General features: G+C 53.4%; 1 protein-coding gene across 6 annotated transcripts in view; it reads left to right on the top strand.

Annotated features, from left to right (window-relative positions):
* Window positions 1-21,579, top strand: part of LOC123935912 (F-box-like/WD repeat-containing protein TBL1X) — a 209,869-nt gene that overhangs the window by 158,350 nt on the left and 29,940 nt on the right. For all 6 annotated transcript variants that reach the window (XM_045996761.1, XM_045996763.1, XM_045996758.1 and 3 more), the window contains one exon: window positions 5,869-5,976. In XM_045996761.1, the coding sequence (XP_045852717.1) occupies window positions 5,919-5,976 (58 nt within the window). In that variant the 5' untranslated portion in view covers window positions 5,869-5,918. The remainder of the gene's footprint in view (window positions 1-5,868; window positions 5,977-21,579) is intronic.

The raw sequence follows: 21,579 nt of genomic DNA, 5'->3' as shown, positions 1-21,579 counted from the left end.
TCCAGAATGTTCTTACATGGCAGCCTTCCCCCTCCTGCCGCACACAGACACACATACAGACACAAGGCCTCTTGTACTGCTTTTCTCTCTTCCTGTTCCCGTCTTCCTCCCCAGATGCTGTCTTCAGTGGCCTTCATTTACCCTCTCGCCTTCCAAAGCTTTCCTCTTTGGAACTCGGCCACCCCCGTAAGACTTTGTGGGGCACTAAACTGCTGGAGTGTTCCCTTATTTGTGTAGAGGAAGAGAAGTGTGTGTGTGTGTGTGTGTGTGTGTGTGTGTGTGTCCGTGTGGGAATAGTGTATGAACTTGAATGTGTTTGATGCCTAGAATTGCCAAAACACCGTGCCTTGAATACCGGAGTTGGGCAGAAACTTCTCTGTCATCTCTTCAGACGTCATTCTCCTTCAGCACAGAGAGGGCCGGGCAAAACCCGTGAGTCTGTTATTTGCAGTAGGTCTTCCGTACGGGCGGCGATAGGATCCGATGAGGCTTATCTGACCGAGGCAGCTGCTGCTTTTCAGCGGGAAAGCTTCTCATGGCTTCGACGGCTCTTTCCGAAGAGGAGTTGGTTGGAAATGAGCCGCGGCGCTGACAGCTTCATCGCGGACCTGCCGGCGTGAGGGCTGCGATGGGCTCGGCGACCTTCCAGCGCCGCTGAACAGCCACCGCTCGGCCTCCCCGGGCTCCGTGTGTCTTACCTGTGTTCTCATCTCAGATACCTGCGTCTTTGGCGGGGGAAAGCAGGGCGAGGTGAAGTCAGGGGGCTCGCTCACTGGTGGGGTGGTGGTTTTGGCCGAGGTGTGGAGTTGTGAGGAGGGCCTTGGAGACAGGGACGGGCAAAGCAGGGGCCGCGGTGACCAGCCTGACGAGTGTGAAGGCCGGGACCTCCTCGGAGCGGGGCGGTTGCTGAGTGGCTCTGCGGCTCAGGGATGCTTCCCTCTGGAAAGGGGACGGGATGGGGTTGTGAGGACCCAAGAGAAATGTCCTGTGGCCCCGTTACACTGTTGCTTCCCCTTCAAATCGAACTGTTGGTCTTTTCAGATTGTTCCATTTTCGTGACATGAATCATATAAATTAAAAATCACACTTCCGGGTTCCCTGGAGGAATCCCAGTTCACATAGACGAAAAGTCGAAGAGTGGGTGCTGGGGGGGCGGCGGGAGTTAGTGTTCAGTGCGGTTTCAGTGTGGGAAGGTGAGAAGGTTCTGGAGATGAATGGTGGGCAGTTTCCCAAGGCTGCGAGCGTCCCGAGTGAGTGGTCCACCGCGGAGGTTGCGGTAGGAAGTGATGCGTTCAGTTCTGCGCACCGACGACGGAAGACGGGAGGTGGACGGAGCCGTCGTGTCGGTTTGACTTGCTTGTCTGCAGCGCAGAGCGCTGTCCTGCTCCGGAGAGTGCGGACCGACGGACGGCCGCCCGCGCTCAGGGACTCGCAGCCTCGCCCAACTTTTCTTTTCCTGCCAGAAGCGCCGTTTCCTCTTGGAGCCAGGGCGGGCGTGGGGGCCCCAGACGCGGGGACGCTGCCGGCAGGGCTCCTCCTGTGCGCGTGGTGCCTCCGGCCGTTCCCCTGACGGAACGTGGTCAGTGCTTGGGGACAGCCTCAGAAGGCGGCAGACGACCGGGGAGGCGGAGTGTCCTCCACGAGGCTCACACCACGCCTGCCGTGGGGGACACACACCACCTCCCCCCCAGGCGTTTCCTCACGTGCCGCCGCCCGGGAGCCCCGGGCGGAAAGCCGCGCCGCCCGGCGCCCTGTGGGATTCCGGTCTGCGCCTGCGGCAGGAGAGGGAGCCCACGTCGGCGTTGGCGAGTGGGTGTTGGTGAGGGCGGTCAGAAGCGAAGCCGTTTCACTCGTTGGCGTCAAAAAGTAAATCGCACGTGCGAGCACCAGCATCACGGCCGCCCCCGAGCAGCTGCTGACGCAGCGCAGCTGTACGCCCTGCTGAGGGTCGGCGAGTCTGCGTGGCCGCGTGGACGCCCGCTCGGCTGCGGGGCGCCGGGCCCGGTCGGCCAACGGCTGCCTTCCGCTCACGTCGTGCTCCTGGGGCCCAGGGATCGAGCCCCGCGTCGGGCCCCTGCGCGTGCTCTCTCTCTCAGATAAATACGCCCAGTCTTAAAAACCACCAGCCAACCCACGGAGTTAAAGTGGACCAATTAGTGCTGTAAGATTTACAGTCCGTTCAGAGACTGTTCTCATGTCTGTATTGAACGGTCTGAAAATCTATATGTATGTTGTACTTCCTGTGGTCTTTTTTTTTTTTTTTGCAGCGAAGTTTTTTATTTTTTTATTTACTTCTTTTTTAAAGATTTTATTTGTTTGAGACAGAGAGCGAGAGAGAGCACAAGCAGAGGGAGAAGTGGACTTACTCCCCGCGGAGCAGAGAGCCCAATGCGGGGCTCCATCCAAGGACCCCGGGATCATGACCCGAGCTGAAGGCAGGTGCTTTAACCGACTGAGCCACCCAGGCGTCCCTTTATTCTTTTTCTAAAAGATTTATTTGTATTTTTAGAGCACTCGTGCACGTGTGCATGAGGAGGGGCCGAGGGGAGAGGGAGAGAGGCTGAAGCAGACTGTCTGCCGAGCACAAGCTGCACGTGGGGCTCAATCTCACGACCCTGAGGTCATAACTGGAGCTGAAATCAAGAGTCGGATGCTCCACCGACTGAGCCAGCCACACACTCCTGGAATTAGGTTCTAAAAGAAGTGGTCGTGTAAAGACTAGTGAGGAAGTTACTCAGCTGTGGGGGAGGTGCGGTCCACTCACCGCGTCTTCAGAGATTGAACTGCGCGGCTGAGGGGGAGGAGTCGGGGACAGCAGGACAAGGCGTGTTGCCCAGACATTTCACGTGGCTCTCTTGCAGGCCGGCGCTGGTTTCTGTGCTCTTCTCTCTGATGCTTACAAATCAAAAAGCCTTTAAAAAGGTAACACTGTGGGGTGCCTCGGTGGCTTGGTGGGTTGGAGCCTCTGCCTTCGGCTCAGGTCGTAATCTCGGGGTCCTGTGATGGAGCCCGCATCGGGCTCTCTGCTCTGTGGGGATCCTGCTTCCCCCCCCACCCTCTGCCTGCCTCTCTGCCTACTTGTGATCGCTGTCAAATAAATTTACAAAAAAAAAAAAGGTAACACTGTGCTGGCAAAAGCTTATGCTGACTTACAAATTTAGAGAGAAATTCGATCCACGATCAGAAAGCGGGAGAGCCAGACCTGAAGTAGTAGTTTTCCTACTTGGAGTAAAAGAGGGTGTGTAAAGGAAGGGAGGCACGTCAGCCTAACAGAACTGGTCCACAGCCCCTGGTGTCTTGAGGATGTGGTCGTCTCCGGCTCCAGAGTCCTCTGCGAACATGTCACCTGTTTGTGACACGTTCTTGTGGGTGGCGAGTGAGAACCAGGCTCTTGGGGTGCTGGGACGATTTCTTCTTAGAAGACAAAAAAGAGGGCCCCAGGGTCGCTCAGTTGGTTAAGGAACTACCTTCGGCTCAGGTCATGATCCTGGGATCAAGTCCCACATTGGGCTCCCAGCTCCGCGGGGAGTCTGCTTCTCCCTCTGACCTTCTCCCCTCTCATGCTCTTGCTCTCGCGCCCTCTCTCCCAAATAAATGAATAAAATCTTTAAAAAAAAAAAATCTGGAAGCTGAGAGAAGAAAGCCTCTCGCGGTGCATTTTCAGCGATGGCTTGCATGGCTGTGTCATTAAGCATCACCTGCCAGACAGCCCCACCTTGCCCCACATTTTTGTGAGTGCAGTTCCTGTCAGACACAGAATGCTGATTTTCCTTTTCTCCAGAGAAAAACCAGCAGCAGTTTTGCAATTCAGAACATTTGGCAATATCTGGAGACTTTTTTTTTTTTAAGATTTTATTTATTCATTTGACAGAGATCACAAGTAGGCAGAGAGGCAGGCAGAGAGAGGGGAGGAAGCAGGCTCCCCACTGAGCAGAGAGCCCGATGCGGGGCTCGATCCCAGGACTCTGGGACCATGACCTGAGCTGAAGGCAGAGGCTTTAACCCACTGAGCCACCCAGGCGCCCCATGGAGACGTTTTTGATAGGCGCCCCATAGAGACGTTTTTGATCGTCACAACTCCAGGGGGTGTGCGAGGTGGTGCTGGCCTCTGATGGGGGGAGGCCAGGAAGGCTGTGGCAGGGAGGCTGCCCAGCGTCCTCCAGCGCCCGGGGTGGCCCAGAACAGGGGATCGTCTGGGCCCCAGCATCAGAAGTGCCGACGCTAAGAGCCTGTTAGATTTTCCTTCTCTCCAAGCACCCCACATGAGCGAATACAGAGAACGGAGCGAGGGGTGGTGTCTGAGGCATTTCAGGCTGCTGGGACAGCACAGCACGGACCGGGCGCATTCACCAATAGACGTGTCCTTCTCGCAGCCCTGGAGGCTGGACGTCTGAGATCAGGGCGCTGCCGATGTGGTGTCTGGTGAGGATCTGTTTCCTGTTTCCTAGACGGGCGTCTGCGCATTGTGCCCTCACTCGGCAGAGAGACCAGGAGCTCTACTTTTTCTACACAGTGCTTGTAGGACTGACGTGCAAAGAGCTCCCTGCAGGCTGTCCCCAGTTCTGCGGGCAGTTCACACAATGACAGCCTTCATCTACGATGCCCACAGCAGAGTGTCTCCCTCCAAGCCACCAAGAGTCTTATATGCTGTAACAAGAGTTAGGAGAGTGACATGTGGTCACCCTTGCCTACAACATAGCCTGAGGAGTAGAGTGACATCCCTGTCCTTTGATGTTTTCCGTGGGGGTAGAAGTGAGTCACAGGTATTGCCCACATGTGGGGAGGGGATCTTAGCAGGGTTGGGCTCACTGCGTGTGTCCCTTACAACAGCCTTTAGGGTGCATTCTTGAAGGTCTTCCTTGCCCTTTCATCTTTATTCTAAATAAACACAAAGTTAGTTCTCATTTAGTGATAAAAAAGTTTTGGCACCAGTAAAATGTATGACGTGGAAATGTATGAAATTTCACACACTGGAAATGTATGGTGTGGACTGTGAAGACCGTTCCCCAACAGCCAGAGCTGTTAGGGGTGGGTGACCTCACTGAAAGGAGTCCTGGCCTTTCTTAGCTTTGGCTCTTGGCATGAGTGCTCTGAGAAGAGCTCTGCTGCTTGGTTGACTTCTCTCCTCTCCGGGCTCGCTTGCTCAGATGCTAATGGGGATCGTTGGGGAGAAAATCAGGTTCTCTCTTCGTTTGCTCCTTGTCCGTGCTCCGTCTTTCTGAGACCTGGCTTCTTTATGGAAATGATGTCGCCGTCACGCGCACACTTCTCCCTCGTGGGTTTTCCTCCTCGGTGCTGCCTACAGCCTATAGGTACAGTGACCATCAGGTTTATCATTGAAACTTCATGAGTGAAAGGTACCGTGATTCATCATTTTCCCGAGCAGTACATGCAGTCTGGTCCGTGTAATCACCTCCCCTAGGGGTGTCGATGTGACCTCTGGTCTACTCACGAATCTTCTCTGTCTGGGAAGTGCTTAGTGCCGTATCCCCCCGAGCCCGTCAGAGCGCACCTCAGGATTCGTTCGTGCTCGTTACCAAGTATGTTGTAATCCGGTGCCTCCGTGATTTTTATTGAATAAAAGGTTGGGCTTTGTTTTCATTTTCCGTTGTTCCTGAGTTTGTCATTAGTCTGGTTTATTCTTGACCCGATCTCAGTCTTATAAAATACACCAATGCCTTTCCTCTTCTTACTTTTTGAAATTTTTCTCCTGGATCTATTTTCATATATGTGAAAAAAATGCATATATGTATGTATTACATGGTTATACCATCATGGCATGATTTTTTCAGTCGTCTCAAAAGAAAGAATGCAGAATACAGGCAGTGTTTCAAAACTGTCTTCCCACTTTTTCTTGTCGTCTCACAGAGGGTGGCCCCCGCATCATACAGACCTCATCGCCGCGAGGTGAGGCTAAGATGAGCATAACCAGTGACGAGGTGAACTTCCTGGTGTATCGCTACCTCCAGGAGTCAGGTAAGACGCTTGAGTTTCGGTCAGTAGCAAGCACACCTGCAGCATGGTGCGTGCAGAAGCACCCACCGTGGATGGAGAAGCCAGGCTAGAGCAGGAGAAGAGCAGGCGGCATTCTCACTAAGAGAGCTGGAGGAGAGAAGGTTCTGGGGCTGCCCTACTCCTGGGGTGGGATGGGGCGTGTGTTCTTTCTTCCCTTGATCTCTCTGCCCAGTTGAGGTCAGATGGCAGTTACGGTCAACAACAGTTGGCATAAACATGGAAAGGGCATTAACGGAGGAGCTGATGTGTCTTTGTGGTGTCGTGTTTATGCGAACCTCTCAGACTGAAGACCGCGGATCTTTTGAGCTCCTAAACAACACCCTAGACCACGGGCCCATGGCCATTTCCCGAAACATAGCAGTAGTTCTGGTCTCCTCCGACACTTCTGATTATGACCAAGACGTCACTTTACAGTAAGCAATGTACAGGCCAGACCTGTGCTCTCCGTCAACATTACGGACCTTGTGAGTAGCAGCTGGCACCCTCGGGGGCTGGGGGAGGGAGCTGACGAGAGCCTGAGGCCCAGGGTCTGGCCGGGCTTTGTCACAGGATAGAGGCAGCCCTCTGAGGAGTCCTTGGACGCTTGCGAGCCCGGATTCGTGCGTTAGACCGTGTTGCAGCTGCCCCCCGCGGCCAGGCCTCCACACAGTTGAGTGGACTGCTTGTGGGTGCTTTTTTAAATTCACAAGACTCTGAGTTCTTTTGAAATGAACGTTGTTAGATTTTTAATTAGTTTCTAAAGTGAATATTGTTTTTAAACTTGGAAAGCTTTAAAATACTTCTTTTGAGATGCACAAAATGACATTGAATGAGAAACACGGTTGTCACCACCGACCCACGCAAGCTAAGAACTACCCCACTTCCAGGGCCCGCGGGACGCCCGTGTTCGACTCTGCGGTGCCATCCCCTCTTTCCAGTGCTAACTGCCTGCCCGGATTCGGTGTTTGTTGTCCCCACATACTTCCTGCGCACACAGTGTCTTCCTGAGCCGGGCAGGCCCTGGGGTGTCAGTTCACCACGGCACTGTAACAAAGTGGGCAGACAGGGCAGCCCAGACAGAGATGGGTTGACTCACCGTGCAGGAGGATTGATGCCCAGATTTCAGGTGTGGGCAGTGTGGGTGGCCTCTGAGGCCAGGAAGGGGTGTCCCGTGCCTGTCTCCCAGCTTCTGGTGTGTTGCCCACTGTCTCTGCTGTTCCTTGGCGTGTGGAGGCATCACGCCTGTGTCCGCCCTCATTGCCGCACGGCCTCCTCCGCACGTGCGTCTGCTTCTACTCTATCCAAACGTGTCCCGTTTCTCCTTCAGGATCCTTTCCCTTTGGAAATAGCCCTCCTGGATTAGGGCCTCCCCAGACTCCAGTATAACCTGGTTTTAACGCATTAGATCTGCACTTGAGACCCCGTTTCCAAATGAAGCCATTTTCTGAGCTGTGCCAGGGGCCTAGGACTTAGGGATTTGGGGCAGGACACAGTTCAACACACAGCCATTGGTCTTGTGTGTTGTTTAAACTTTCTACGTTTGGTATCCTATTGTTTATGTTCTGCAACTTGATTTTTCAAGAAGGGAACCAGTTCCTGGGCCTTTCCACCTCCCGGAGACACACGGACAAGACTGAGGGGAAACCAGCTTATGAGCCCCTGGGTCTGGGCTCTTCCAGAGTCTGCCTGGAAGGCTTAGCAGGGCAAGTGTTCCATCCAGACCACACGGCTCAGGCTCAGACCCTTGAACAAGCTCTTGACCCCACTGGAGCCTCTCCTTCCCTGCAAATAAAAAAATAAAACGGTTATCCTGGGCAAAAGTCATGAGCACCGGACATGTGGCGTGTTATAGAGAAACACGTCTCCCTGTCCGATCCGGGATCTCTGTCCCCGGGGACCCCAGCTAACATTTTTCATGGGAAGTGTGCGTTCTTCCTCCGTATGTATTAGATCACTCGGCTCGGCTGTTGCTCGACATAGTATGAGAGAAACTGATAAAACGTGTATGACCCCAGCCCTGTGGATCTGGGGAGTCACTGGACCCTGTCACTCACCCTGAGGAGTTGGGGGAATTGCCCGCCGTCCTGTGGACTTTGAGCATTGAACTCAAGAGCCCTTTCTGTGTCCACCCTTCAGTGCGAAGATAGGACGGAGGCAAAAACACGGTCAGAATGTGTGTGGAACTCACAGGCTGAACATCAGGATGAATAAGTGATGTGAAAACTGTGTGCCCAGCCTAGGGGGAGGGTGCGGGGCGGGGGGGGGGGGGGTCCCTGGGGCTTGAGGCCCGGGGCAAGGGCGCCGCTGGCCTGTTTGAATAAATACGGAGACCATTCCTCCGCCAGAAAGGCCACACTTCCTTTTGTCCTGTTTGTTGACGCTTGGCTCCTCTGTCACCAGGCAGCTGAGGAGGGGAGTCTGGAGACAGGATAGGATTTCACCGGTGTGGGTTTTAGATGTGCGAACTCCTGTCCCGGTCCCATCGGTCCAAGTCCTTTCACACACGTGTGGCGTGCGTCTTCCAGAAAGGCAGGCCTGCCCTTGCCTCTGAGGAGCGCGTGAGTCCTGGTGTGGACTGGAGGCCCCCACGAGGACGTGTACCAAGAGGTCTTTTTGGGGTCATTGTCTGTGTTTTTCTCAAACCTTCAAGTTTCCGTTTGGCACATCTCTCGAGTGGCCGCCCTGTGCAAAGAGCATCTCTCAGCCTGTCAGTGTCTCCTTTCTACCTCTGGGGGTTGGGGCGGTGGTGCGGAGAAGACATGCATTCCTCCGTCGGGCCTCCCCTGCAGGCATATCTGCTCTCCCCTGCATACCTGCAGCTGCTCATCCAAAATAAGCCCAGTGTCCCCATAGGTGACTCATTCTTCAGCGCCTCCCCATCTGGCTTTCTCTGCCAGAAGGCACCAGGAGGTTCTCTCTTGGCAAGCTTTGTGCAGCAGGCCCCATCCGTATACCTTGTGTGGTGTGGAGGAGAGGTGGCGGGGCGGGCGGTGGGCTGGGGATGGCCTTGTGGGAGGCAGACAGCTGGTTCTCTGGTCCATGTGCTCTTTGCCTTGGTGGTCAGGGACAACCCCAGAAAGTTCCAGCCCACCTGCTCGTGAGCAGTGAGGAGCAAGTTCCCTAGAACCCCGGGTGTTCCTGGTCTGGCCACCTGAGCTAGAGGCGAGAGCCTGCCTGCTCCATGCTGGGCCGCAGATGCCATCCCTGGCCGACCTGTCTCCAGCACCTTCCATCCTCATCCCGTTCCCATATCCTCTATCGGTGCGGATGCCGGGAGTCCCCACAGGAACTTTCTCTCCTCAAGAACGGGAAGCCGTGTGTTGAAGAGGACACCTTCCCGGGTGGGAAAATCCAGATCACACGTCTACAGACTGGGGAAGGAGCCTCAAAAGTGGGTTTGCTCCTTACTCTGCCTGCAAGCGGCAGCCTCGAGATCATCGTAGGTTCTTCTCCGGCCTCCCCCGGAAGCGCGGCGGTAGGCGGCACACCTGGACGTGAACCCCGCAGCCTGCAGGGAAGGCGTTTCTCTTGGGACCGTTGTGAGTTGTGTGAAGCCGGGGCCTTGCCCCTACACGCGCTTGCCGGCTGCCATGGACTTGTGAGCCCGCCCGGTCCTGGAGTCACGGCGTTCTGGAAGAAGACACTGCCCGTCGGCAGGCGAGGCTTGGCAGCCAGGCGGGAAGAACCTGGAAGTGCCGGCTCTGGCACCAGAGCGGCCGAGGTGGCCTCCTTCGGAGCTGTGGCAGTCAGCCTCGAGGGCTCAGGCTTGGCTGGCCTCTGCCGTAAGGGCGCCCCCCACCCAGCCCGCCTCCCCATCACAGGGAGCAAGGCGGAGGAACGGGCCCCAGCCTGTGCGGGCTGGTGTGAGCAGCTGCTGCAAAGACTGGGTGAGTGGCCAGTTGCTTGTCCGGCTTTTCTCTGAATGTAGTGTGGGGGGCTGACACCCCTTCCAGCTTTGCTGGAATAAGGGGGAGCATCCGTGAGTCCCTGTAAGTCTCGTTCAGCATCTTGGGCTGGAGAGGCATTAACGCTATCAGAGGCGTCGCAGCCGGTTCTCCATCACCACGTCCTATTCCGTTTGAAGAGTGCGTAGCCATGGACTTGGCCGTTCTCCTGTTGAAGAACATTGGAGTTGTTTCCAGGTTTTCACGGTTAAAGCTACTAGAAACATTTGGGAACAGTGTTTCCATGTGAGCGTAAGTTTCCGTTTCTCTTGGGGAAGCATCTGGGCATGGGGTTGCTGGCTGGTGTGGTCCGTGTGGGCTGAAGGTTATCAGAAGCCACTGCAGGCTTCTCCGTGCGACCGGGCAGCGAGGCCCTTGAGAGAGGGCAGGGGTTTGTTACTGTGACTGGGGGAGTAGCGCTGATCTGTGCCTGTGTCTCGGGGCTGCGTTGGGAAATGGGCGGAAGGATGGCAGGTCAGCAGGATACTGGTGTCGCTTTCTGCTTCCTCTTCGGGTTTAAAATTAGCCTTCGCGACCTGTCCGGGGTCACGGTTTTCACTGCTGACTTCCACCTGGAGCTGCTGAGTGATGGAGCATCCACAGACGCACCCTGTCTCCTTGGTCCGCAGCCCGGGACACAACGGGGTGCCAGGACTGGCCGCACATCCCTCTGTGTGGGCTTCTAGGCCGAGAGCGCAATTCCCGCAGCCCAGCCCCCCTCCACAGAGCGGCTGCGGAGACCTTGCTCATACACTGCAGGACTCCAGCGTCGCCCCACCTCGAGTTTTGGGACTGATAGCGACAGCCCCCGAACAAGAGGCGGAGGCTTCTTAGAACCAACCGTGTGACGATTGTTGGTGGTTCTGCTGCCGACAAAGAAAATACCCATGAGGAATGTTTTGTCGGGTGGTGGGTATGTTACCAGGCTGTGCGGCCCTGAGGGCTGTCATTTCAAAGATTTCAGGTTGTAAAAGGAGGTTATTGTTATGGGCGATGGGAAAAACTGATTTATCCTATCTCACAAATCGCCAGGATGATGAACTTCTTTCTTTGTTTGGAAGGGTTTCAAGTGTGATTGAGAACTCCTTGAACAGAGAGCTGCTTCTCTGATTTGTCGCCAAAAGACCAGCCACTTTGGAGAACAGTGTGGAGATTCCTCAAGAAATTAAGAATAGAGCTTCCCTATGACCCTGCAATTGTACTGCTGGGTATTTACCCCAATGATACAGATGTAGTGAAAAGAACGGCCATCTGTACCCCAATGTTTATAGCAGCCATGGCCACGGTCGCCAAACTGTGGAAAGAACCAAGATGCCCTTCAACGGACGAATGGATAAGGAAGATGTGGTCCATATACACGATGGAGTATTATGCCTCCTTCAGAAAGGATGAATACCCAACTTTTGTAGCAACATGGACGGGACTGGAAGAGATTATGCTGAGCGAAATAAGTCAAGCAGGGAGAGTCAAGTATCATATGGTCTCACTTATTTGTGGAGCATAACAAAGAACATGGAGGACATGGAGAGATGGAGAGGAGAAGGGAGTTGAGGGAAAATGGAAGGGGGGATGAACCATGAAAGACTATGGACTCTGAAAAAAACCTGAGGGTTTTGAAGGGGCAGGGGGTGGGAGGTTGGGGAACCAGGTGGAGGGTAATAGAGAGGGCACGTATTGCATGGAGCACTGGGTGTGGTGCAAAAACAATCAATACTGTTACTCTGAAAATAAATAAATAGAAGAGAGACCAGTTTATTAAACCCGTTTATCATTCCCGTTAACGTCACAATGCATGCATTATTCACAGAGAAGCGCTGGCTGTTCTCTAACATGAAAATCTGCTTGTTAGATGGGGTCTGTTTTCTGAAAGAGCCGTGTCTACACATGTGTTGACTCACTACGTAGAACTGGGCACGTTTCCTTGGATTTACATAATGTACACATAGTTCTGGATTACGTGTCATCCTTGGATTGTTCTAGATTACGTGTCATCCGGGGAGGATAGTGAAATACGAGTGCTTGGAGTTTCCAGGTTTACAGCAGAACTTAGGTGCCATTTCTCATTCATTTTGTGGGGCTTCTAGGCCAAGACAGAGGTAAAGATTTCCTTGCCGGCTGCCAAGCACCCTTTCATGCCCTGTGATGCCCCAGTATGCATGAGATCGGCGTGGTTAGGACCTAAGAGGAGAGCGAGTGACGCTTAGGCGGCATTTTGTCTCCACAGCAAGCCCCAGGACAAAGCTAAAGGTCGTTCTGTTCTAAACACACAGAGAGCTTTTACTTTCTGGAAAGATTACGGAGCGGTTTCAAAATCATGCCTGTGTGCACAGCGGCTTCCTGGGGCCAGGTTGAGGAAGGAGCCTGTTTGGTTATGCGAAAGAGCCAGGCTGTGCCGGGGGAACTAGCTGAGGCCCCTGAAGGTTGGAGCAGGGCTGAGGGAGCAGGTCTCCTCTTTCCTGGGGGGGAAGGGGCGCCCTCAGCAGATGCCGGGCTCTTTCCTCGGAAGCAGTATGAGGCTACAGCGCTCTCCTCAGATACAACACCAGGTGATGTAGGGCCTTTGAAACAGTACTTTCTAATTTAATTTAATTTTTTAAAAGATTTTATTTATTTGGGCAAGTGTGTGAGAGTGAGAGCGAGCATGAGCGGGGGAGAAGCAGGCTCCCCACTAAGCAGGGAGTCCCATGTGGGACCCCATCCCAGGAGCCTGAGAAAGCACAGAGGTGACTGGGGGCCCAGAGGGTGGGCTGGAGGCTTAGTGTTGGGTAGGGACAGAGTTTCTTTTTGGGCAGATGACAGAGTTCTGGAGAGGCATGGTGGGCTGTTTGCACAGCAGTGGAAACAGGCTTTATGCCCTTGACCTGTGTACTCAGAAAGGGCTAAAATTGTCCATTCTGTGTTCCTTGTGTTTTTCCACAGTAAGTCACATTGTTACAGGTAGGAAGTTTCACGGAGAGATTATTTCAGAGTTTGGGGTCTCAGAAGGAAGAGAGGAAGCACCCGAATTCCACATTGACGTTGTTACATTCAAGGGCTTTTCAGTAGTGTTCATGCAAGTCCTTGGCGCACACAGTGGCACTTGTAAGCTATATTGCCGTCTGGTGAATTCCAGTTATGTAAAAGAAAGAAATCGGAAACAGCAGTTTCACTGGTAATGCAATGGCTGTATGTTGGAAACGCCCCCCAGTGTGCCTCCGTGGGCGATGGGCTCCGTAGACTGTGGTTGCGGACCCTGGGGTCTCTCTCCACGATGAAAAGGGACGCACTCTGGGTACAAGCCACAACCTGGGTGTGTGTCCGCAGAATTGTGGCAGCTCACACAGGCCAGCGTCAGAACACCGCATCCCGGACGGTCCCACCTGCTGAGCTTACAATGATAAGACCGGAGGCTGGGCCGCTGGGGTTGGGGTGGCTCTAAGTGCAGAAGGGTCGTTTGGGGGAGTTCTTCCGTGCCGATGGAACAGCTCTGTGTCTGGACCGTGGCGATGATCATGGCATGTGGCTACATAGGATAAAATCATACGTGTGTGGATTAGATGCACACATGCATGCACACAGGTCAGAAGGTCTGCAGTCTGGTGACCTGTCAGTGATGAGTCCGTATAATTTCCTAATTATAAAAAATAAACCGCAAACACAATTTTGCACTTCCATTACTGCAGTTTTGGGAGTGGGTCAGTAACACAGACAGTCAAGACTTATTAAGTGAATTTTGCAGGTCATTAGCCATCCTGTGGGCCCAGGGTTTGATGGGGACGTTCTTTTGTATAATGGATTGGAGTAACTGCCATTGTCCTTTGAAACTGGTTGGCCACACAGACCTTTTGAGCCTCCTGGAAGCAGGAAAAGAGTGAAGAATCACATGAAGGTGAACAGCACTTGTCGCCTCGAGAGCTGGGTGCGTAGCCTCCCTGGGAATGTGGGCAACTGCAGGTGGACATTGTGTGCTGCTGCTGCCTCCTTGGGAATTACCAGGAGAAGGAAGGCTGCGTTTGCCTGGGGCCGCAGACCCCTGGGCTGCTGCAGGCAGAGGGGGGAGTAAGGGATAAACGTCTGGTCCGTGCAGGGCTTCTCCCTCTCCTTTTCAAGCAAGTCCTAATGTGTTTTTTAAATACCTCCGTAGGGGGTATCTGGCTGGTTCAGTCGGTGGAGCATGGCACTCTTGATCTTGGGGTTGTGAGTTCAACCCCATGGTGGCTGTAGAGATTACGTCCAAATAAAATCCTTGAAAAAATACAGAATTGGGGGAGGGGCAAAAAAAACCCCACTCCCTTAGGAACTTAAGCTCAAAGGATTCTATAATGTGTCTATGGTCCACCTAAGACAGGTGGGCAGATCTGAGGATCTTGACCTCTGCACTACTCTGACCACACGTCACGCATTACCCAGAGGCTTTCAGCCCCTTCATGGCAGTCCCCGTTCTCAGCTCACTCTTGGCATGTGGGGCCGACTCTGTCTCTGTCCAGTGTTAGAGGGTCTTGAACAGCTCCCTGGCCTCCGTCTACTGAATGCCAGCAACATCCCCCACCCCGTGTTGTCCCCACCAGGGATGTCCTGGACCTTGCCAGAGGGACCCTTGAACATGAACTTGCCTCCAGTGGACGACCACTGATGCACAGCCTTTAGTTCCGGGATGCTTTCGTTCCAGCTGGGTTTTATTATTAGTAAATGGGGTTTTAATGTGATCCCATTAAAACCCCATTTTCTTCACACTTTATCTTCCTGGGCTCTGTTTTGACTCCTTTTGCTGCAGAACTCAAATAGACTTCGACAATGAGCAAAATGCAGTGCTCGTTTTTATTAAATTTTTCCAGGGTATTTTTTTTTCCCCTCGAGGAAGGCGGAAGTCTGCCAAAGCATTCTCCAGCAGATAATAAAATATTATTATTATTATTATTATTATTATTATTATTATTATTATTTTGGTTCCCGGTTAGGAGTTTGGATAATCAGGAGAAGGGCACTCTTAATATTCGTGAATAGTTGTGTCTACAAAAATGATGAAGCAGGTTTGCCCACTGTAATCCCAGCAGCAGACAAATCACCTAGTCAGCTGTGCTGTGTTTCCTGGGACCATGTAATGCCTTCTTATGCAAGACATGTTTCCATAGATTTGGGAAATCATTTTAAAATGGCTCAGCTATCTTCATTTAAACCAAAGTTCAGGGCTTATTGTTCAGCCGAGTCTCTAAAAATATGTTTTGACTGCACTGGCTCTTCTCCATTGCTAATGTGTGTCCCTGGTTAAAGAGAGGATCTTTATGGAACAGGAAAGGCAAGCATTTCTTGGAGATCGTGGTCGCCTTTGCTTTAGAAATAATAAAGGAAAGCATTCGTTCCGTCACATGACAGGTAAGGAAGAAGCGACTAACATGTTACTGTCTGGTGGAAGGATCACTGCAGTCCTGTGGGGTCTTCCTGTCCCTGCCTTCCTGTCCCATGGGTGTGAGCTGTGCGCTCCTGATGGGGCGTCCGCGCTCCCCCACACCACCCCATCTGCTCTAGGGGGAGTCACGGGTCTTAGGAGCAGTTATTCTCACAGTTAACTACAGCAGAAAGATCTAGATTATAAAGGACAGCACATGGACTTTATTTTTTTTAAAGATTTCATTTATTTGAGAGTGAGGAAGCATGGATGGGGGAGGGGGCGGACGGCGAGGGAGAGTCCCCACTGAGCAGGGAGCCTCTTGCAGGGCTCGATCCCAGGACCCTGAGATGATGACCCAAGCTGAAGGCAGAGGCTTCACCGACGGAGCCACCGAGGCGTCCCCACATTGACTTTATGGTTTCCAGTCCTATGCAGTCTATTTGAAAGTTGCTAAGAGAGTGAGTTGTCGGTGTTTTTGCCGCATCAGATAAATGTGATGTGGCTCAACCCAGAACTCTGGGAGGTGGTGGAGGCCTTAAGTAACATGATCGTGGTGGTCCTTTCATGATTTGTGTGGCTGTCACATCTTCTTATTCCGCAGCTGGACGGATGTGGTGTTGGAGGGCGTGCCTGTCTGCATAAAGCCAAGGGGAGGGAGAAACGGGAGCATCAGTGCACATAGGCTGCATGAGGCCCGGCCCAGGGGTAGCTAAGCAACGCGGACAGGTGTATTGTCGCCGTAGACTCACGATGGTCCTTCATTCCCCTAAGCAGCATGTACAGGGACGCACAGACAGTGCTCTAACCACCCGAACTTGGGTGTCCGACATATAGGGCATGCAGTGTCCGCTGAGCGGGGACAGAAGGAGAACTTGGGGGAGCTCTGTGATTGCCCCTGCCACAGTCCCCAAGTTTAAATCTGGGCTATGGGTGCATATCTGTCATCTGCGCATTTATGTGTGTGTTGTACTTCAACTGAAAAAATAACCAAGAAACGTAGGGTGGAGTAAGTAGCTGGAGGGTGTGATTTCCCTTCCTTTCCTCCCTCACTCGCTCTGTGGCATCACTGGTTCACACTCCTCCGGCAAGGAAGCACACCCACGTTCCCTTTGCACAGTGCAGTCCGTGGGGTGCCGTCACCAGCCGACACGCCCTGCACATGTGTGGTTCCCTTACAGACTGTCTTGAAGTGGCGCTAGTTGCAAACGGGCTCCTCTTCTTTCGGAGCCGGTCTGTTTTCGTCCTGAATCGCTCTTCCGGTTTGGTGATAAAGCCCCATAGAGTGGCCACATGGAGTGTTGACGCTGCTGTTTCCTGTGTCCCCCGTGTTCACAGCCACCACGACCACCTGGGTTCCCAGGCAACTTTGTACTGGCTTCTCTGAGTTGACTCTTGGGATGTGTCTGTGTGTAAACGCCGAGAGCCCCGATTTGCAGCTCACGTTTTTTCAGGAAGCAATTAGAATGAGATTGCCTTTGTGATTTGTGTTACGGTTTCTAAATGCAGCCTTGCTCTGCGCAGTCCCACTGTGCGCACTGGTGTTAACATCAAAACAGCCGGAGACCCAGTGGAAGGTGCCGTGAGGTGTACGTTCTCACATCCCACTTCAGCGCGGCGGACGGCATGAGGAGGTCTAAGGCGGTTCTGGTTTCCTCTCTCAGCGGAGACAGAGCAGCACCTCGCCCTGGTGTCTGTCTGCAGAGTTCACGCACGGTGACATTAAGGCCTGCCTGCTCTACAGCTCAAATGTCACCTTCATGTCCAGCGCTCCTGTGTTCTATAACCTGCCGGTTTCCTCCCTTTCCCATTCTTCCTTCCAGACGGACAAGCAAGTCAGCTGGACTGTGGGAGCCAGCCCTGTCCCTTGTCTCCCATGTGCAGGAGTCTACCCCAGCCTCTCCAGCGACCTCCCCCAGCTTGGGGGTCCACGACAGCCTTCCATTGACTGCCCCCTGCCCAGCCTGGGAGTTCACAGCTACCTCTCCATTAACCCCTGCCCAGCCTGGGGATCCACCCTAGCACCCCCTTTGCCTTTCAGACCGCGCTATTAGGTGAGCAGCTCCTGACTTTCCTCAGTCCGATCACACCTGCTGCTGCTGGCATGTCCTGACTGATGACCAGCCCCGCCCTCCGAGGATAACCGTCTCCTGTTCCATCATCTTCAGAGTGTCTTTCCCGCTGCCCCCACTTTCCTGTTCTCGCCCACTCTTCCAGCAGCATGCATCCCTCCAGTCCTGCCGGGGTCACTTCTGTTCCCGTTGTCATGGCCTTGTAGTCGCGGAGCTAGCATTCGTTGTACCATGTGCCACATATGATTCCAAGTCCTTGGCAAGTCAGGCCAGCAGCCCCTCCGAGACAGATGTGGCTGTGTTTCATGTCTGGGCAGGAAAGCCCAGGCGCCGAGCCGGCGGCGACGTGCCGCATCTCATCGCCGGAAATGCTACAGCTAGGGTCCGGAGCGGGCCGTCGGGCTCCAGAATCTTCCTCTTTTAAACGATCTTTCCTGATCCTGTTGATGTGGTGCAATCATCGATTCAGTTTCTGACGTTAAACCCTGCGTTCCGGGAACGGACTCTGCCTGGCCTGGACATTTTGTCCTTTTTTACACATGGCCCAGTTTGGTTGGTTAATACCATGGGTGGTGTATTCGCGTTTATCTTACTGGGAGAAACTGGGGTGTCCCGTTCCTCTTTGAATGTCCTTGTCAGGTGTGGGTATTGGGCTCTGTTGGCCTCAGAAACAAGTGGAGGGATCCAAAAAATGCTTTTCTGGGAACCCGTTGGCCGCCCCCTAATCCAGGTCTCTCCCAGAGAGCAGGCCGCAGAGAACTTCCTGTCACGTTTAGACACGTGAGTGTCTGTCCCAGCTCTCCTTGTCCTCTTTGAAGCACGGAAGCAGCCATGACCCAGGATCTAGTTTGCAGGCCTCCGTGCAAGACTTATAACAGAATGTGGGCATTCCTTCCTCCATTACCCACAACGCATGTGTCTGTATTTCCTTTCCCTTGGCAGACCTCTGTGGCCCTCCCGTGTCATAACAGCCTCAGCTGTTGGAGGCCCATCTGCAGCATGTCGCCACATTTTATGAATACTTGTTAATATTTTCCTTCACTCGAAGCAGTTCTGAGATGTGCTGGTCTGTTAGCTGCATTTGCCATGGTGCACGTTAAAGTAAATAACAGAGATTTTAAGATGTTTGCTCCTCTGCTACGCAAACCTATATGGGGTGCTGTGAGAGGTTTGGGTGCCAGCAGCGAGACCTCAGTGTCCCAGAATAGACCAGCCGTCACCATCGTCACCTCAACAGGAATCCCGTGAGGGCGTGTCCTTCGCATGGTGGCATGGCCCTAGGTGGTGGGGTGCTCAGGACAGTGCAGGGGAGGGAGTCTTGTCCCCACCTAGGGAGGAGCACAGATATGCAGGGTCGCCCATCAGAGGCCGATGAATGTATTACCTTGCATGTGTGTGCAGAGGGAGCGCCGTGCCCCCAAAAGGACACAGGGAGAAGGGGGCGTTTGAACTAGAATTTTGCAAGCAAGGCAAGGGGAAGACCATGTCAAACAAAGTCAAGGTCCTGGCTTGAGGAAGGCCCTGAGGCTCGGCAAAGGCGGCAAAGGGTTCAGGGACAAGGAGCCAGCTTGCTCCAGGGACAAGCAGGCTGGCTCCTTGTCCCTGGGGGTCAGAGGACACGGAATGAGAGGAATAACGAGAAAATACCGGGAAGCTGTGCTGTCTGCAGGTCATCGGCAGGTGGAAATGCTTGGGCCGTGTGCGTTCGGAAGCCGCAATTCCTTCTGAAACCGCATCCGGAGGTAGCGGGAGGACAGGAGTTGCGAACACGGACAGTCCGCCGGAATGCTGGCTGTCGAGACCACTCAGCAGGCAGAGGGCGTGCCTGTATCATGTCCGCTCAAGAAGCAGGGGCACAGAATTGTGTGATTGTACGAATTCGTGCAGATACTCCTCGGCACAGAGAAAGGGGCTGGAAGATGTCCCCACGTGTGCACAGCAGTTGAATCATGTGTCGCAGTGTGTGTATTTCCGTTCTTGCAGATTGCTTGCTCTGTTTTTCCCAGGCTCAGAAGTTAATTTGCACATTTCTTGAGTTGTTAAGAGTGCCCTCGGTGATGAGCCTGCGGCGTGGCCCCGGGGCTCGTGTTTGCCTGTCCCTGAACCTCAAGTCTGGGAGGGCTCAGGCTGGCGGTGGGGTGTGGTACCAGCAGGTGGCGCATGTGTGCCTTGCATGTGGGCACTGCGGGACTCCATGAACCGGGAGGGACAGCGGCCTCCCTCACCAGGCCGCCTCTCCCAGGGCCAGTTGTTGGCTCGGGAGGATGTCGCAACCTTGGCTTATAACCTAATGCTTTCCCCTCCTGAATGTTTCCCATGTTGAGAGGATATTAAAATCTTGGCAGGGTGCACGGTCTGCTACAGTCAGAGGACTGTGTTGTACTCAGCCGCCACCCTTGGGGTCCAGGTCAGATGTTCTAAGTGAAACCCTATTTTAACGAGGTCCTTCTGGTATTTCTTTTGGGCACCGTCCAAGGCAGTTCCATTTTACACCAAATTCCGTGTTATGGCGGGTCATCTAGAACAGGTCTGCAGCCCATAAAAACGTTCTCGCCGCACTCAGCGTTTTGTGGCTGAAGGTCAGAGAATTAGTGGGAGAGTGACAGCTGGGTCTTGAGGACCTTCTTTTTTTTTTCCAAGATAAAGAATCGTAAAGCTGATACGTACATGTGGTTGAGAGCGCAGTATCAGGAAGCATTCTCCACGTGGTTTATGCTTCTCACCGCGGGTAGACGTCGAGTTTCCGTGTGACAGGAAGTGCTTCTTGGGCAGAAATGTAATCCTCTGGTGAGACAAATCCGTCACTTCCGAAAAGGAGATGTGAGCCCACAGCAGACTAGCTGCCAAGGACCAGGGTGGTATGCGTTCCGTGTGGACAGCTTGCAGCTCCGTGTGTGTGTATGTGTGTGTGTGTGTGTGTTGCTCTGATTTATCTGACCCCGCTCCCATGCCCTTGCCCTTGGCCTCCCTCCCATCTTTATTTGGACTGACCCCACCACCCTGAATACCTGCCGTCTCCGCGGATAGGTAAGCGGGCCGCTGGCCAGGCAGCTGCAGCCCGGGTACGGAGACCTTGCCGAGCCAGGAAACGTGGACTCTGTCATGAAGCAGGACGTTACAGGAACATCGATGTTCAAAGAAACAAAAGGAAGTGCTGCGTCATAAATGAACAGTCCACGGGGCCTGGGAGATCGGAGCAGGGTGTCCACCAGGGCACTGGGAGCCCAGGAACCCCAGGGCCTTACCGACGGCCAGGGCTGTGCCCCTCTCTCCCTCACTAGGGTGGCTGCTGCCGGAGCGCCAAAATCAGATTACAAACCTCCCAGCAACAGACCCTAAAGTGTGTGCTTCCACTTTTTTCCAATAAGGACATCCCCACCTAGTTACTGCCCCTCTGTGGTCCTCCTAAAAGCCACACCCAGTTCTGTCCTCCATCTCTGCATCTGGCCCTGCGTGCGGTGGCACGGCCCTGTCTCTCGGGAATCATAAGTCATCTGTTCTTTCGATAGTGTGCACCCTGCCTCTATGTGGCCCCTCGGTCACCTCTCCAAATTAAAATCCTCTCGGTTTGAGGGCACACCGAGGTCATTTTTAACCTCAGCATGGAATTTTAGCATTGAAAGGGATCTTGGAAATTGTTTAATTCCACCTACAGTTGTTGTCAGAAAAGGAAGCCAAGGAAGCAGATGGGGACCGACCCAGGCCTTGGAGTGCTTAGTGACGGCTGCTGTCTTTGTCAGCAGAGAGAAACCCGAATTCCTCCATTGCCGCTTGTGATTCTGTCCATTTGCGGTCTCTTCTCTGAATGCTTTAGGGGAGCCTTCTTTAGGGGAGTGTCATTGGAAGATACAGTTCATCTTCGTTTGCTCTGTGTAACATGGGAAGCATTCAGCCTCATTTTTGCCATGCAGACCTTGTTTGCAGCTTGCTTGGCCAAAAAATGTAATAGAAACGGTGTTACTGGTAAGATGATCTTCTTCTTTTTATAAAAGGCTCCATTTTGAATCATTTAGAGGTTTCTAAACACATTCCTGGACTCTTCTGTGTGTGGATTAAGAGCATAGACTTGGGGGTCAGATGGCCACTTCTGAGCTGTGTGCCCTTAGGGGAATCCCTTAACTGCTCTCTGACTCAGTTTCCCCATCGGTAACACGCAGTTTTACGACCCTGAGCTAATTCAGGAAAAGGGCTAATGCACATATTC

The sequence above is a fragment of the Meles meles genome, chromosome Y, assembly GCF_922984935.1.
Source record: "Meles meles chromosome Y, mMelMel3.1 paternal haplotype, whole genome shotgun sequence".
Taxonomy (NCBI): domain Eukaryota; kingdom Metazoa; phylum Chordata; class Mammalia; order Carnivora; family Mustelidae; genus Meles; species Meles meles.
The sequence above is the reverse complement of the archived record's forward strand: the minus strand, read 5'-3'. Positions and strand labels throughout refer to the sequence as shown.